At 42.6% G+C, this 17,517-nt stretch overlaps 1 protein-coding gene across 1 annotated transcript; it reads left to right on the forward strand.

The window, feature by feature from the left end:
* Positions 1-2,495: 2,495 nt before the first annotated feature.
* Positions 2,496-15,708, forward strand: VTCN1 (V-set domain containing T cell activation inhibitor 1; the record flags this gene model as incomplete). Its single annotated transcript, XM_047082293.1, has 3 exons — positions 2,496-2,850; positions 5,707-5,985; positions 15,584-15,708. Coding segments are annotated over 3 exons (759 nt in total), but the record flags the coding sequence as incomplete, so codon positions are not given.
* Positions 15,709-17,517: the final 1,809 nt, after the last annotated feature.

A 17,517-nucleotide genomic window follows, 5' to 3' on the forward strand; every position in this document is an offset into this window, starting at 1 on the left:
TAAAATCAGAGCATTATAGGGCTTACGAATATCATGAAGACAGTCTCCGTCCTTGAAAAGCTTACAAATGTGTGCCAGGGACAGGCTAGACACAAGGTGGAGGGAGACAGCTGCTATAATAAAGGCAAGGGAAAGTATTATGGGAGAGTAGAGAATCTATTAATTTTGTCTTGGCAGATCAAAAGAGGGCTTCACGCAAGGGCTGCCATCTGAACAGCCTTGCATAGAAGTAGAATTTGGATAGCTGGTGATAAAGGAGAGGGGGGAACTATAAATTGTAGGTGCGAGATGAACAGGGGTGTGAAGATGCATAGTATAATGGTATAACCAGTACTACCCTGGAATGTCTTGGATATTAGTCTGTCAAGTAAAAATAATTGAAAAGCAAATTAAATCTTTAAAGCAGAGTTCAAGAAAATGCCAAGGCAGGGGAGGGGGCCTGTTGCATTCATATAATGCATTGAAACTCCGTACTGTCGTCTTTCATAATTTCTCTCCCAGATCTCCCACGTGAATGGCCACTGTGCATGGCAGCTGCTCCCAGGTCTCACTTCCCCCACACTCAAAAGTCTGTGCAACTTCCTCCCAAGCCAGCCTGTGCACAGGTTTTGTTTCCCCTGCCTCTTTTTTACCTAGAACTTTTCTTCTATCAGTAACTCTGTTCTTTCTAAATAAACCCATTGAGCTTAGCTTCTTCGGGTCTGTCCTCCATCCAGTACCTTCACCTACTTTCCATAAAGCCTACGAGCCAATTAGTTCCAATCCCTAATGGGCTAGGAGAGGTGAAATGCCAAGGATATCCTTATTTTCATAGCATTTACCTCTTAAATCTGAAAAATAGCATGCATACCTTGTGTATTTTTTCCAGTGAAAGCAGAAAATCAATAAATCACTTGATATACATAAATAGTAGAGACTATGGAAGGATGTGTTAGGAAATGAGACTGGAAAGGCAGCGATAAAAACTAATATCTATGGGGCACTTACTATGTGCCAACCAGGATTTAGCTTTGAAGGCCATGCTAGTAAGTCTGAACTTTATTTACTCCACAGCCTTTGGGAGCCGTGGAAGATTAGTGATTATAAAACTGATGTGTCCAGACTGTATTTTAAGGTCTACCCGTAAGATGAATGCATGTAAACTAGATTGGATGGAAGCAAAGATGAAGCGCAGAAATACCAACAGGGAAGCCAAGAAATGCTCGGGACCCATCAAGTAGGACTTTTTTGGCTCTAAGAAGGAGAGGTGTGTGCCGACTGTTTTAATATAACAAACAAAGCGTTTGTTTAAAAGGTACTCAGAGATTGGGACAGGAACTAGACATGGAACCCCTCAGGATCTAAGACAGCTCTAGGGGTGGAGGATTCTCTTCATCTTTCTCTGGCATGTTCTCTCCCCCACACTTTGGATCGGCTCCACTCTCCTCTTGGGCTCAAATGCCTCTCCCCCTCCTTCACTTCACAACCAACCATGGAAGGATTCTCTCAAGAAGAGTCGGTTAATAAGAGACTCTTAAGTACTGAGAATACACTGAGGGTTGATGGGGGGTGGGGGAGAGGGGAAAGTGGGTGATGGGCATTGAGGAGGGCACCTGTTGGAATGAGTACGGGGTGTTGTATGGAAACCAAATTGACAATAAATTCTATTTAAAAAAAGAAGAATTAGATTTGGTTAATTAAATCACCCCTACAGGCATGCCCAGTCATTCAGTTGGCCAGTCCTTCACAGATTGCACAGGCTGTCCACTGGGCAAGTGGGGGAGAGGCAGTGGATATGTCTGGCATCATAATTAATATTTCTACTGGTGGTATGTTTGGAGGGTGGGGTGGTTTCTATCTTGAGCCAAAAATCAATTAAATTAAGTACGATTCTTCATTACACCATAGCTAGCACTATAACCTTGACCAAGTCACTTATCTCCTCTTTGCTTTGGTTTCTTCATCATCCAAATGGAGATCAAAGTAACAGCACTTTAGAATCTAGCATTCTCCAGAATCACTAGCCACATTTAGTTAACGTGAGGTCTCACTTCTGTGCCACTTCTGGTTAACCAAGAGTAACAATACCTGATGTGTGTCATTGCAAATCAAGTTCACGTCCATTTGATTGGATCCTCATAAGAACCCTTTCATGTGGGGAAAACAGATATCATTCCCTCCATTTTTCTGAGACCCAGAGAGGTTACATGATTTACTCAAGCTCACACAGCTATTAAGTCAGAAAGCCAGGATTTGAATTCCCATTTCAAACTCCAAGTTCCGTATGTTGTCTACTTGTCACCTCTCAAGTTTGGGTTGCCTGTTCCCAAACAGTAGATCTGCTGTAGATCAAGGCTATTGTGTCCCTGTTCTTTCTATTCTTATGTCTTCTTTTTTTATGCCTCTCCTGTTCTTCTACATTTCTAATTTTTTCCAGAAGTGTTTGGCCTTCAGTAATGAAGGGTTTGGTTGTAGACATTCCAAGACTTTCCTCAGCATTGACCATTGCTTCCTGAATTGCAGGGAGACACTCCATTAGAGTCACTACTCTCACCTCCGCTGGGAACATCGGGGAGGATGGAATCCTGAGCTGCATTTTTGAACCTGACATCAAACTTTCTGATATCGTGATACAGTGGCTGAAGGAAGGTGTTATGGGCTTGGTACATGAGTTCAAAGAAGGCAAAGACGACCTGTCAGACCAAGACGAGATGTTCAGAGGCAGGACGGCTGTGTTTGCGGATCAAGTGATAGGTGGCAATGCCTCTCTGAGGCTGAAAAACGTGCAACTCACAGATGCTGGCACCTATAAATGTTACATCATCACCTCCAAAGGCAAGGGGAATGCTAACCTTGAGTATAAAACTGGAGGTGAGTCACTTTGGGAAAGAGGGAAAGAAAGTGCCCAAAGGTAGGTGCCCAAAGGTATTTGGGGCTAAAGACCATGGATGGCTGATGGAATATGTGTGCCCAAGAGTGACCAATAAGGCGAAGACTGTCTGAATTCTGCCAGCAGCCATCCTTGCTGTCCAAGACCCACAGCAACTCCAAAAATAGCCCCCTATCATATTAGATCTTAAAATCTTCTGCTCTGGACTCTAGTCTTTTCCAGATTTTCAGGTATATTCCGTGAAATATCTTGCCAAAATAAACGTGGTCTCTTTCATGCTAGCCTGTGTCATTACTAGCAAGAGAAACCTGTGATCTGGCCTGAGACTTTTCTACAAGAAGTAGGCCCTAGCCCAAGTCTGAATTCAGTACCTCCAGGGGCTTATGGCAGTGGAACCCGTTTTAGGAAGACTTCAAAAGGAACTAATGAAAAACAGTATTGTCCTATAAACTCACTAATCCTCCTCCAGTGAAATCCACCCTTCCTTATCAACTCAGCTTGGTGAATTACCGTACAAGGAACTCAGAAATGTACTGTGAGGAGTAAAAAGATGATTAAGAAAACTAGATGATTGTCCCCCGTCTTGAAGAGCTCTTTGTACAGAGCATATAGAGTTGAGGGCTGGGGCAGAGATAAGAAAAATGGGTAAATAACTATAATAATTGGTAAAGTGTATCAAATGCTTTAAGAGAGATACACAGTGATTTGGGGATTCAGAGGGAGAGAGAGATCACATCCAAATGCCTAGGGAGGGGACGGATAGGAAAGCCCCCATGGAGAATTTGGCATTTGAGAAAGGCCTTGCAAGATAGGCAGAAAGTATCCCGAGGTCTCCTGGCCTGCACAGGCCTTCCTTGGACACTTCATAACACGTGTTTATATTTGTTTGACGCACAGATCTAGAGCCAGACCTGGACAAGTATAGTGACCTGGGCAAGGCAACCTGACTGGGCCTTAGTTTCTTCATCTTAAAATGGGGGTTCCTAGGGTCATATCAAAGGGACACCAGAGCCAACTGAAAGGGCTTCCAGTGGCAAAGCTGGAACAGTCTGAGCAACCATATAAACAGCATGGTATTAAATTAGAACTCCAAGTATAAAATAAACATGCGAGTCCATACTTCTATAAATATGAGGGAGACGGCACAAACCTTTACAGATGAATTCCAAATAATGTATTTAGATCTCCCCACTCCTGGAGGTAGAGCTTAACACTTCCTCCCTCCCCCACGACCACACATAGTGTGTGTTTTTCTCAGGAAGTCCAGCTTCCAGAGAAACCTGCCTCAGCTGAGTGATCAAAGTTAACCTCATCAGTGATAAGTCATGTTGATAGCATGCCTTCTGATGTGACATGATGAGAAGGATACTCTTCCTCCCACCGTCTTCCTCTCCAAAACCCATAGCACCAATCTAATCATGAGAAAAACATCAGACAGATTCCAAGAGAGGGGCACCCCACAAAATATCTGACCAATACCACTCAAAACTGTCAAGATCAGGAAAAAACATGGAAAGACTGAGATACTGTCACAGGCCAGAGGAACCTAAGAGGACGGGAGGACCAAATGCAATATGGGATGCTGGGGAAGAAAAAGGACATTAGTGGGAAAACTGGTGAAATGCAAACAAAGTCTGGAGATAAGTTAATAGTTATGTACCAGTGATGGCTTCTATTATAACTACATAATAGTTAGGTACCAGTGATGGGTTTCTCTGGCACATTTTGACAGATGTGCCACGGTTATTTAGGATGTTAACATTAGGGAAAATGGGGTGAGGTGTATACATGATCTCTGTGCTATCCTGGCAACGTTTCTGTAAATCTAAAATCATGCCAAACTTAAAAGCTTATTTTTAAAATGGCGATAATAGATATCCTTGTAACTGTTGTGAGGATCAAATGAAATAATGTCTGGAATTTGGTACCTGGCACAGAGAACACCCTCAATAAATGGTGGTTTACTGTCATGTACACTCAGTTCCTTACATCATCTCCCGGGAGCTCATTCCCTGCCTGCTGGGAGGGGATGAGCCTCATCTCCCCTGCTAGATGGCAGACTCTTTAAGGGCAAGGCAAGGTCTTTCCTTGTACCGCTCACTCAGTTCCAGCACAGTCCCGGGTGAAGGAAAGTGCTAAATAACTTAATAAATTATATCCTGGCATAATAAGCGTTTTACAGTCAAAAGTCCAGGACTTAACATTTTTCCATAAGTATCTTTCTGCCTGAATATTAGAAGAAGCTAGTCTTAATTTCCAAGTTCACTTACCTCCCCAAGAAGGAGAACTATCTTAGAAGAAGACAAATGCCTGCCTCTACCCCTGGACACCAGGGCTGGAGAGGCTCCACCCAAGAAAATCCAAACCACCATGATGGGAAGGCCTGTGTATGGAATTTCTGTGGGCGACAGGTGAATGCTGTTTGTCTTTTCCTTCTCCTTCTCCCTCCCCACCCTAACTTTATCCTCCAGGCAGAAAAATACATAAAAAAATCCAACAGGCTTCACAGGTACCTGAGAAAATGCCCAATTTCCTTAAGGGATACACTTTCTTGTGATCAACTTTATCCTTTATCTTTAAAGGGATAAATTGGAACTCATCTTAGTTGGAGAGATTTACCTGTTATAACAATGATACCTAAAACTTAGGTCTTGGCCAAAGGGTTGTGTAAATCTTTACTGGAAACTACTATACAATGGGCCATGCACAGACAGCCCACTGGGGAAGTATTGAGTCACTTCAGTGGTGGAAATGACTGTGTTTTTAAGACCTTGCACTTCAAAGGCTATATTGTTTTATTGGTATGACCTTGACATCTGCCCCTTTCAATCCTGCAGCCTTCAGCATCCCAGAGGTGAATGTGGACTATAATGCCAGCTCAGAGAGCCTACGGTGTGAGGCTCCCCGATGGTTCCCCCAGCCTACAGTGGTCTGGGCATCCCAAGTTGACCAGGGAGCCAACTTCTCAGAAGTCTCCAATACCAGCTTTGAGCTGAACTCTGAGAATGTGACCATGAAGGTTGTGTCCGTACTCTACAATGTCACGATCAACAACACGTACTCCTGTATGATTGAGAACAACATTGCCAAAGCCACAGGGGATATCAAAGTGACAGGTGGGTCTCTCCATGCTTTTTGTACACTTTTCGTATGGGTTTATTGGGGGTGAGAATCAAATCTGAATTAAAATCTAATTTCTTTAACAGATATATTATGTATCAGGGAATGGAAAGCTCCAGAGTCCTCTTCATGGAGACCTTAGCCACAATTATAGTGAAGAAGCCTAACACAAGACAATATTTATGGCATATAGGTCAAAAATTGCAATGAGGCTTCATCTTGTATGCCTTCTCATTGACTGGGGGTGGTTCCCTGGAAAGCAGTATTTAGGAATCTGTGGCCCTAACTCAGTAGGTCTGCTTTGGTGAAGCAATGAGGAAAACGACAATTATTTGACATCTTTGACATATTCAGCTGGTGATCTACATGCCTAGCCCCCCAAAACTGATTTGGTTCTAGCCTGCTTTTGAGAAGACGTTTTTAGGGTCTGACTTAGTCTTATTCAGCCCATCTGGGACTGGCTCATGATCCCACTAACACTGGCCTGGGATTTATCTGAAAGCTCTGGCATTAAGTGGCCTCCCAGGCTGACACGACCAAGACTCAGAGAGGCCCAACATGCTAGTTTCCCTGCTTTCATGCACACACACACACACACACACACACACACACAAAACCTAGGGTTGAGCTAGTGTCTAGAAAATGTACAGACTGGATTATGACTTTTAAGACCGTCCCTATGGCAGCTGAATTAAAAATTCAGTCTAGAGTGGAAGGCGTATGTCAGGAGAACTGCTGTCTCATAGCCAGCCCAGAACCAGTGGAATACCTTGCACATTTAAGAGCACTATCAAGAATGTGTGCTGAATTTAGCAGATCCTGCACACCGAAAAAACTGATTTGAGGATTAACACAACAATCTGCACAACCTGAACACAGAACTCAGCAGGTACATGGCGCAGAGAGGTGAACCGGGGGAGAGAAGCCATGGAGGGCAGGGAGCTGTTTTTCCATCCAGGGAGATGATGGAGAATACAGGAAAAGCACTCCCCCTCAAAAACAGCTGGACAGAAAGCGGAAAAGTGGAAACAGCCGCAGGGACTGAATTGAAAAGGGAGAAAGGAGAGGAGAGGGTTTAAATTCCATTAAGATTATAAACAGGGAGCACAGAGTCTGCAACTCCGCAGCTGATACCTGGCGGTGCTCCGGTGGGAAGGGTGAATCCCCAGGAGCAAAGTGGGGTCCGGGGCTCTTCGGGCCACACAGGGAGAGGCGGTTCCCCTGCTGGGAGGACATTCGGTAGAGGCTGTGCGGCCACCCGGAGAACAACCGCATTCGCTGGTGCTGGAACGAGTTCACTGGGGGTGAAGCCAGATGCGGGTTGAGATTTTCCACAATCCCTGAAACGCTGCTGCCACCTGATCGCGGGAACTTTCTCTGGGGCGGCTGGCACCCAGCCAAGCCGCAGTCTCTGGGCGTCAGCAGCACAGTCCCGCCAACGTTCCTGGGGGTGGCGGCACCTGGCCAGTGCTCGGTGAGACCCTCCTGCAGAGGGGCGGAGCGGGTCAGAGCCGCGGTCCCTCGAAAGTGAGGGGTCGGGAAACACAGTCTCATTTGAGATAAAACTCAGGAGGGAAGTGCCGCCTGGCACCCTGATGGCTTGGTCACGCAGGGTATAAATGCAGGGAGCCGCCACAAACCAGAGACAAAGGATGGGTGTGTGACTAGAGACGGGGTAGCTGGGTGACACCATTTTCGCCCTTCCCGCGCATGCGCATACGCACCTACAAACGCCACAACAATCCACCCTGGTAAGCTAAGCAGCACCATCTAGTGGAGAACGGAGCCATTACACTGAGCCCCACCCAACTGGGCCAACCTCGCTTTTCGGGAACATGACAAATCTCTCCACCTACTTAGTTTATGGACTATAAAGTACTTCATAGTTTGACTTCTAGGGGAAAACGGTGTAATTTCAATTGTATTTCAGTCTGTTCACTGGCCCATCTATTCAATTTTTTTTCCTTTATTTTTCTTTCTCTTTCTCTTTTTCATTTCTTCTTTTTCTTGAATACAGAAAGAGAAAAAATTTATTTTTACTTTCAATTTTTATTAAAAATATTTTTCTTTAATTTTTTTCTACTATATTTTTTAGTCTTGTGTAAATTTTTTCAAATTCTATTTTACTCCCATCTTGTCATTTTATTCTATCTCAGTGTATTCATTTTTTCAAATTTTCAAACGATTTCTTTTTTTTTTCTTTCCCCTTTTTCCTCTAATCTATTAAGCCCCTTGCAACACCCAGACCAAAACACACCTAGGATCTAGCACCATTTATTTGATTGTGTGTGTGTGTTTGTTGTTTTTAATTTTTTAATTTTAATTATTTTAATTTTAATTGTTTTTAATTTTTTTACCTAATTAATTCCTTTTCTCCGTTCAAAATGATTAAACAAAGGAACTCACTCCAAAAGAAAGAGCAGGAAGAAACAACAGCCAGGGACTTAACTAACACAGACACAAGCAAGATGTCTGAACCAGAATTTAGAATCACGATAATAAGAATACTAGCTGGAGTTGAAAATAGATTAGAATCCCTTTCTGTGGAAATAAAGAAGTAAAAGCTAGTAATAATGAAATAAAGTGCTATAACTGAACTGCAATCTTGAATGGATGCCACGGCGGCAAGGACTGATGAGGCAGAGCAGAGAATCAGCGATCTAGAGGACAAACTTCTAGAGAATAATGAAGCAGAAAAAAAGAAGACTAAGACAAAAAAGCACAATTTAAGAATTAGAGAAATCAGTGACACATTAAAAAGGAACAATATCAGAATCATAGGGGTCCCAGAAGATGAAGAGAGAGAAAAAGGGGTAGAAGGGTTATTTGAGCAAATCATAGCAGAAAACTTTCCTAACCTGGGAGAAGACACAGACATCAAAATCCAGAAAGCACAGAGGACTCCCATTAGATTCAACAAAAACCGACCATCAGCAAGGCATATCATAGTCAAATTCACAAAATATTCAGGTAAGGAAAGAATCATGAAAGCAGCAAGGGGAAAAAGTCCTTAACCTACGAGGGAAGACAGATCAGGTTTGCAGCAGACCTATCCACAGAAACTTGGCAGGCCAGAAAGGAATGGCAGGATATATTCAAAGTGCTGAATCAGAAAAATATACAGCCACGAATTCTTTATCCAGCAAGGCTGTCATTCAAAATAGAAGGAGAGACAAAAAGTTTCCCAGACAAACAAAAATTAAAGGAGTCTGTGACCACTAAACCAGCCCTGCAAGAAATTTTAAGGGGGACTCTCTGAGGGGAGAAAAGACTATATCTATATCTATATCTATATCTATATCTATATCTATATATCTATATCTATCAAAAGCAACAAAGACTAGAAAGGACCAGAGAACACCACCAGAAACTCCAACTCTACAAGTAACATAATGGTAATAAATTCATATCTTTCAGTACTCACTCTAAACACCAATGGACTAAATACTCCAATCAAAAGATGCAGGGTAACAGAATGGATAAGAAAACAAGATCCACCTATATGCTGTTTACAAGAGACCCACTTTAGACCTAAAGACACCTTCAGATTGAAAGTAAGGGATGGAGAACCATCTATCCTGCTAATGGTCGACAAAAGAAAGCCAGAGTAGCCATACTTATATCAGACCATCTAGACTTTAAAATAAAGACCGTATCAAGAGATAAAAAAGGGCATTATATCATAATTAAGGGGACTATCCACCAAGAAGACCTAACAATTGTAATCATTTATACTCCAAATGTGTGAGCACCCAAATATATAAATCAATTAATCACAAGCATAAAGAAACTCATTGATAATACCATAATATTAGGGGACTTCAACACCCCACTTACAACAATGGACAGATCATCTAATCAGAAAATCAATAAGGAAAAATGGCTTTGAATGACACACTGGACCAGATGGACTTAACAGATAGATTCAGAACATTTCATCCTAAAGCAGTGGAATATACATTCTTCTCCAGTGCACATGGAACATTCTCCAGAATAGACCACATACTGGGACACAAATCAGCCCTCAACAAGTACAAAAAGATCGAGATCATACCGTGCATATTTTCAGACCACAATGCTATGAAACTTGAAATCAACCACAAGAAAAAATTTGGAAAGGTTACAAATACTTGGAGACTAAAGAACCTCCTACTAAAGAATGAATGGGCTAACCAAGAAGTTAAAAAGGAAATTAAAAAGTACATGGAAGCCAATGAAAATGATAACACCACAGCCCAAAACCTCTGGGATTCAGCAAAGGTGGTCATAAGAGAAAAGTATATAGCAATCCAGGCCTTCCTAAAGAAGAAAGAAAGGTCTCAGATACACAATCTAACCTTAAACCTTAAAGAGCTGGAAAAAGAACAGCAAATAAAACCCAAAACCACCAGAAGACAGGAAATACTAAAGATTAGAGCAGAAATCACTGCAAAGGAAACAATCAACAAAACTAAAAGGCAATCAACAGAATGGGGAAAGACATTTGTAAATGACATATCAGATAAAGGGCTAGTATCCAAAATCTATAAAGAACTCACCAAACTCCACACCTGAAAAACAAATAATCCAGTGGAGAAATGGGAAGAAGACATGAATAGACACTTTTCTAAAGAAGACATCCAAATGGCCAACAGACACATAAAAAGATGCTCAATGTCACTCCTCATGAGGGAAATACAAATCAAAACCACACTGAGATACCACCTCATGCCAGTCAGAGTGGCTAAAATGAACAAATCAGGAGACTATAGATGCTGGCGAGGATGTGGATAAATGGGAACCCTCTTGCACTGTTGGTGGGAATGCAAACTGGTGCAGCCACTCTGGAAAACAGTATGGAGGTTCCTCAAAAAATTAAAAATAGATCTACCCCATGACCCAACAATAGCACTGCTAGGAATTTACCCAAGGGATACAGGAGTGCTGATGCATACGGGCACATGTACCTCAATGTTTACAGCAGCACTTTAAACAATAGCCAAATTATGGAAAGAGCCTAAATTGCCATCAGCTAATGAATGGATAAAGAAGATGTGGTTTATATATACAATGGAATACTACTTGGCAATGAGAAAGAATAAAATCTGGCCATTTGCAGCAACGTGGATAGAATTGGAGAATGTTATGCTAAGTGAAATAAGTCTGGGAGAGAAAGTCAGATCCCACATGTTTTCACTCATATGTGGATCCTGAGAAACTTAACAGAAGACCATGGGGGAGGGGGAAGGGGGGGGAAGTTACAGGGAGGGAGGCAAACCATAAGAGACTCTTAAATACTGAGAACAAACTGAGGGTTGATGGGGGGTGGGGGAGAGGGGAAAGTGGGTGATGGGCATTGAGGAGGGCACATGTTGGGATGAGCACTGGGTCTTATATGGAAACCAATTTGACAATAAATTATATTTAATATAAAAAAAAGATTAGAGCAGAAATCAATGCTATCGAAACCCAAATAAACAGTAGAACAGATCAATGAAACCAGAAGCTGGTTCTTTGAAAGAATTAACAAAATTGATAACCCCCTAGCCAGTTTGATCAAGAATGTTTGCTGAATTTAACTGAATAAATCATATTTCTGTCAGCTTACTTTTTAATTTAAAATTGTAAATATGAAAAAGCAACTTGTGGCATGGGAGAAAGTATTTGCAAATCATATATCTGATAAAGAGTTAGTATTCAGAATCCATGAGGAACTTCTACAACTCAACAACAACAACAAAAATCAAATAACCCAATTAAAAAAATGGACAAAGACCTTGAACGGACATTTCTCCAAAGAAGATACAAACAAATGGCCAACAAACGTATGAAAAGATGCTCAATATCACAAATCATCAGAGAAATGCAAATCAAAATCACATATCGCCCCACAACCATTAGAAGAGCTAGTATCAAAAAAAAAAAAAATCCCAGGAAAAAACAAGTTTTGGTGAGGATGTGAAGAAATTGGAACCATTGTACATGTTGATGAGATTATAAAATGGTGCAGCCGCTCTAGAAAAACAGAACGGAGGGGCGCCTGGGTGGCGCAGTCGGTTAAGCGTCCGACTTCAGCCAGGTCACAATCTCGCGGTCCGTGAGTTCGAGCCCCGCGTCGGGCTCTGGGCTGATGGCTCAGAGCCTGGAGCCTGTTTCCGATTCTGTGTCTCCCTCTCTCTCTGCCCCTCCCCCGTTCATGCTCTGTCTCTCTCTGTCCCAAAAATAAATAAACGTTGAAAAAAAAAATTAAAAAAAAAAAAAAAAGAAAAACAGAACGGAGATTCCTCAAAGAATTAAAAATAGAACTAGCATGTGATCTAACAATACCTTCTGTGTATATATCCAAAAGAATTGAAAGCAGGTTCTCAAAGAGATATTTGTTCATAGCAGCATGATTCACAATAGACAAGAGATGGAAACAACCCAAAATGTCCATAAGAGATATATGAATAAACGAAATGTGGTGCATACATGCAATGGAATATTACTCAGCCTTAAAAAGGAAGGAAATTCTCTCACATGCTGCAAAGTGGGTAAATTTTCAGAATATCATGCTACATGAAATAAGCCAGTCATAGAGAGACAAATCCTCTATGATCCTACTCATATGAGATATCTAATGGAGTAGTCAAATTCATAGAAATAGAAAGTAGAATGGTGGTTACCAGCAGCTTGGGGGAAGAGAAAGGCAAAGGGAGTTGTTTAATGGGTATAGAGTTTCAGATTTGCAAGATGAAAAAGTTTTGGAAGTCTGTTTCACAATAATGTGAATATATTTAAAACTACTGAACTGTACGTTTAAAAATGGTAAAGATGGTACATCTGTGATATGTTTACCACAATAAAAAAAGTATCTAACCAAAAAAAAAAATCATACATATGAGAAAAAGAGAGCTCTTCCGCCATCCTGAGGAACAAATTGGTGACTGTACTAAATAGATGCTCTTAGTTGACTGCAACAGAAAACCAGCTCAAACAGGCCTAAGGTAAAAGGGAAATTTAATAAAAGAACATTAGGGTATCTTGTAGAACCAAGGACACAAAGTGCGGTTTGGCTTCAGGAAGTGCTGGAACCAAGAATTTAAACTCTATTGGGATTGTCAATTCTCTAGTCTCTCTTTACTCTCTAATTTGGTTTCTCTTGTTTTAGTCTATAGGGCAGAATGTGAGTGCCAAGAGTTCGTAGTTTAAAAGTCTCTCTCACTCAGTAGAGTAACCAGAGTGAGCCTTAATCCCTCAGTCCTATCCTACATTCTCAGAAAGGCTCAACTTGGGTCAGCTGCCCACACACAGACCAATGGGATAGTACCTGATGGAAGGCCTTCCTAGAAGGAAAGGGGGGAATGAAGCATTGGGCATTTAGAACAACGGGTGTTAACACCAGTATCTCAGTTCAGATCTCAATAAATATCTCCAAACTGTGTAACTAATGCCTTCTAATAGAAAGGACAATAACTGAACAAACCGCAGAAATTGAGCACACGTTTTATTCTGTGAGCAGATTCTTTTTCCACACGTGTTTATTGAATGCATTAGGACAAGTGCCCCATGTATCAGTACTAGGACTGGCTACCATATGGCAGCATGACATAGCTCAAAATTCAGAAAATTAACACAATTCCTTCTTGCCATGTACAAAGTAATGACTCCATACATGTTTTTAAACAATCGGATGAGACCATGAAGTTTATATCCTGTGTTCTCTGACTATACTGCTAATTTAGGCCATTCATTCAGCAAGTATCTATTGTGTGCCAAACATGTACAAAGCAGTTTTTCAAGCCCTATGAACTACTGAGATGAATAACACAAATGTCATAAGAGAGGTCAGCCACAGTATAGACATGGCGTCTAGGGGAAAGCGCTAATTATGACTGTGGCTCAGTAGACGAGGCAGAGTTCAAGCTAGGCTTTGAAGGACAAGAAGAATGGTTTTGATAGAGTAGGAAAGTATGAAGTCAGGAACCTATGGCAGCGGTCCAGGGGAGAAACGATGAGGGCTTCACCTGGGGCAGTGAGAGTGGAAAGGAAAGAGGAAGAATCAAAGGTTAATGAAAAAAATGATCTTGGTGACACAAATAGGATGGACGACAGCAAGAGCAAGTCAAAATGCATCTGATATTTCTACCCAGCTTGCTTAGGACGTTAGTAATGCTGTCGACAAAAAAAAAAAAAAAAAAAAAAAAAAAAAAAACCTAAAACACAGGAGAAGACACATGAAGACGAGGGTTCTAGAGATGTGGAGCTGACAAGGCCCATTGTGCACACAGGTACACATGTCCACTGCTTAGCACATTATCCAGCATGTGACAGCATTCTCCCCCAAACCTTCAACTCTACTCTACATTTTTCCTTCCATGACCAGGGATCCCCATCAGTGTAACCCTTCTAGCCTCTCTCTTCTCTCCCTTCCTCCCCTTCTTCCCCGAGGAGGAGGAATTAATTTATCTGATGGGTGACCTTAATAGGAGAAGCTAGACACAAGGAGTTTGGCTCCATTCTTTCCTTTCCTCTCTAGCTAACCCCCAGGAAGTCTACATTCTATTCCACTCCTCTAAGCCACCAGTTTTTCCCAAGCGCAATCTGCCCTTGTGACGGGAAGCCTGTCCCTGTCTGGTGCTGCCCGTCCCTGGGACAGCCTGGGCTGCAGCCCATCTGCCTGAAGACGAAGCTTCATCTTTTATTGTCGCCCTTGCCAATAATAAAGGTGCTATTCTGGTCTTCCAGCAGCCCCACTCTTTTTATCCCATCCTTTAATTGATTCAGAACTCAGCTGGGGAAGAGAGTGGGGCGTTTGTTTGTTTGTTTGTTTGTTTGTTTGTTTGTTTTGTTTTTTTACTGGACTCCTTTGAACCCCAATGGCGGGTGCTCAAAAAATATTTACTGAATGATTAAATTTTTAACTGACATATTCGGTAGCAGCCGTAAATCCACAGGTCCTGTTCAAAGTGCTTGACACGTATTAACTCACTAATCCTCAGAAGTTGTCTAGGGAGTAGGTTGTTATTATTTTTAGCCTGGTTTTATAGGTGAAGAAACTGAGGAGGAGAAGATTGAGTAACTTGCCTAAAGTCACACAGCCAGCAAGTGTCACTGCTGGAATGAACTAGATGAGACTGGGGTGTCTAGGAAGGAAAGAGAGTAAAAGAAGAGTAATTTCATTTCTTCACTTCTACCTTTCTCTGCTTCAAAATGAGGACGATACTTTCTCAACGCTTTGTAGTGCTGTGAAGAAGCAAAGGACACAGAGCCTGCAAAGGTGCCTGCCTACAGGAACAAATACGTCTGAAAGCAAACACTGGTCATGACTGTTCACCCTATTCATTCTTTGCTGAGCAGTAACAATCTCTGTATTGGCATTGTTTTTCATTTGGCTGAGTGTCCGCTGGAGTGGACCACAGAATGGAACTTCCTTTGAAGAAGGAGAAAGCTCAGATTTTAAGCCAGTTTCGAGGGGTAGAGAATAGGGTACAGAACTGCCCCCCAACTGGGGTATAAGGTGTATTAGAAACAACTTGTTGAGTCTTTCAGGTACTTTTCTTTGCTACCCAGCCATGCGAAGAAGACCTCCAGCTTTTCCTCTGTGACCCTGAACTTGTTTCTGTCCCTTTGTAGACTCGGAGATTAAAAGGCGGAGTCACCTGCAGCTGCTGAACTCAAAGGCCTCCCTGTGTGTCTCTTCTTTATTTGCCATCATCTGGGGACTCCTGCCTCTCTCCCCTTACCTGATGCTCAAATAAGGTGCCTTGGCCACACGGAAACATGCACAGTCACTGGTACGACAGGTGAGATGAATCACGAATGGGGTGGGGGTCGGTTCCGTGGGTGCTGGTGTTCCTCACACGAGGCAAGCAACCTCCGGCGTCAGCCTCAGAGAGAAACACTGGACGGTGCCAGGCCAGTGGGCACTATTCCCACCGGTATTGTGAAAGGTAAATGTTTGTGAACAAAGAGTGTAGCTCTCATCAATACGCTTAGGGCAGAAAACAACGATGCCGTTCAAATATTTGTGTAAATTCAAACATCTTTTCATTTATTGAGTCACCCATCCACAAGGCAAAAAGAGAAAGAGAAAGAGATGTTTGGCCCCGAGAGCTCCCCTGGATTTCACCGTTATTTTCCGAAGCATCATGACATGAACATCATTGCTCCCACAAGTGACCTCCTCCTACCCCCCCAGCAAAGCTCCTCTTGACCATAAATTTGACAAGTGACTCAGCAACCAGCCTCCACTGTTGAGGCTTCTCCCTGTCACCTCAGTCCTCCGGCTCCAATCACTGGCAGGACGTTTCTCTCTGAATCACCTTCTGCGTGTGGAATTTGTACACGGCTGAGCTCATGAAGCTCCAGTCAGCACGACCACATTCGGTGGCATCACCACCATGGGCCCAGGCTCACAACCTTAGAGCTATTTTTTGTCCCCCTGTGGCCTTCGTGTCCATTTGCTACCAAGCCCTGTAGCACTGTCCCATGTTGTCCCTCAGATTGACCCTAATCCAGCCTTCATTGCTTCACACACCAGCCTAGTTCTAAAACCTTATACTTGCTCCTTCCTTTCCCTGTTTCCGGTGATAGGAAACAAGATAGCAAAATACAATTATTCAAATGCTATTTTCATCACAGCCCTCCTTTGCTCTGGGACCTCAAGTGACTCTCTGGGCACTGTTACGTCAAAGTTGAAGTCCTCAGCCATGCGGTCACAGCTCTATAATGGTGTCTCGCCCTGAACTTCCTCCTCCTCTCAGCTGCCCACTCCTCTCTCTGGCTCTGCTCCCTCTCTTCACTGCTCCTTCCTGGAGGTGCCCTCTGCTCTATGGCGACCCGAACCCATGCTTCCTTCACCCATTTCAATCGAGTGCTTCCCAGCTTATGGCCCACTTTCCTGATGGTCCCTATATTCTGCATCCCCTTGGCAAGCATGAATAATGTATATCTTCCACTCTCTAAGGCACATCCACTCCTTGCCTAGATTGTTAAGTAGGGCAGGCGAAGCTCTGTTGATCTGCTTTTCATTCTTTCTCCTGCTCCAAACACAACCGCGCAGTGCACAGAAAGGATTCTCTGTAAGGAAACCAGCCAGTTCCCGCCTCCACCGCTGCCAGCGGAGGGAGATTTCCCTGAGGAAACTCTCTCTTGAGGATCTCACTAGTAGAAGGAACGCTTTCTTCTTTCCTTCATGCCCCACAACACTGTAAATACATTTTTAATATCCTGCAACTAGATAATCTGACCTATAAAGTATAGCTTATTCATCTTTACCTTGTATTCCCTTCAAGCAGTAATTTGCAGGCTTTTTTAAAAGCCGTGACATACATGTAGGGGATAATGTTCACATGCAGTATGTATGGGTTATATACTGTTAACTGATTAGCTCTTTCTCCCTAGAACTATAGAGGGATAACCTTGAAATATTTTGTTTAATAACCAAATAGATCATTACTTATGACACACATTATAAGTGACGGTTGGGGAAGGTCAATGAAAAGACGTGACTGTCAGTTGACCTATGAGCTAGACCCGGGTGATCAGAGGCTCCTCACCTCCTCCTC

This window comes from Lynx rufus, unplaced genomic scaffold (genome assembly GCF_022079265.1).
Source record: "Lynx rufus isolate CCGP_SWC_20201006 ecotype Redwood Valley unplaced genomic scaffold, mLynRuf1.p SCAF_2, whole genome shotgun sequence".
Lineage (NCBI taxonomy): Eukaryota > Metazoa > Chordata > Mammalia > Carnivora > Felidae > Lynx > Lynx rufus.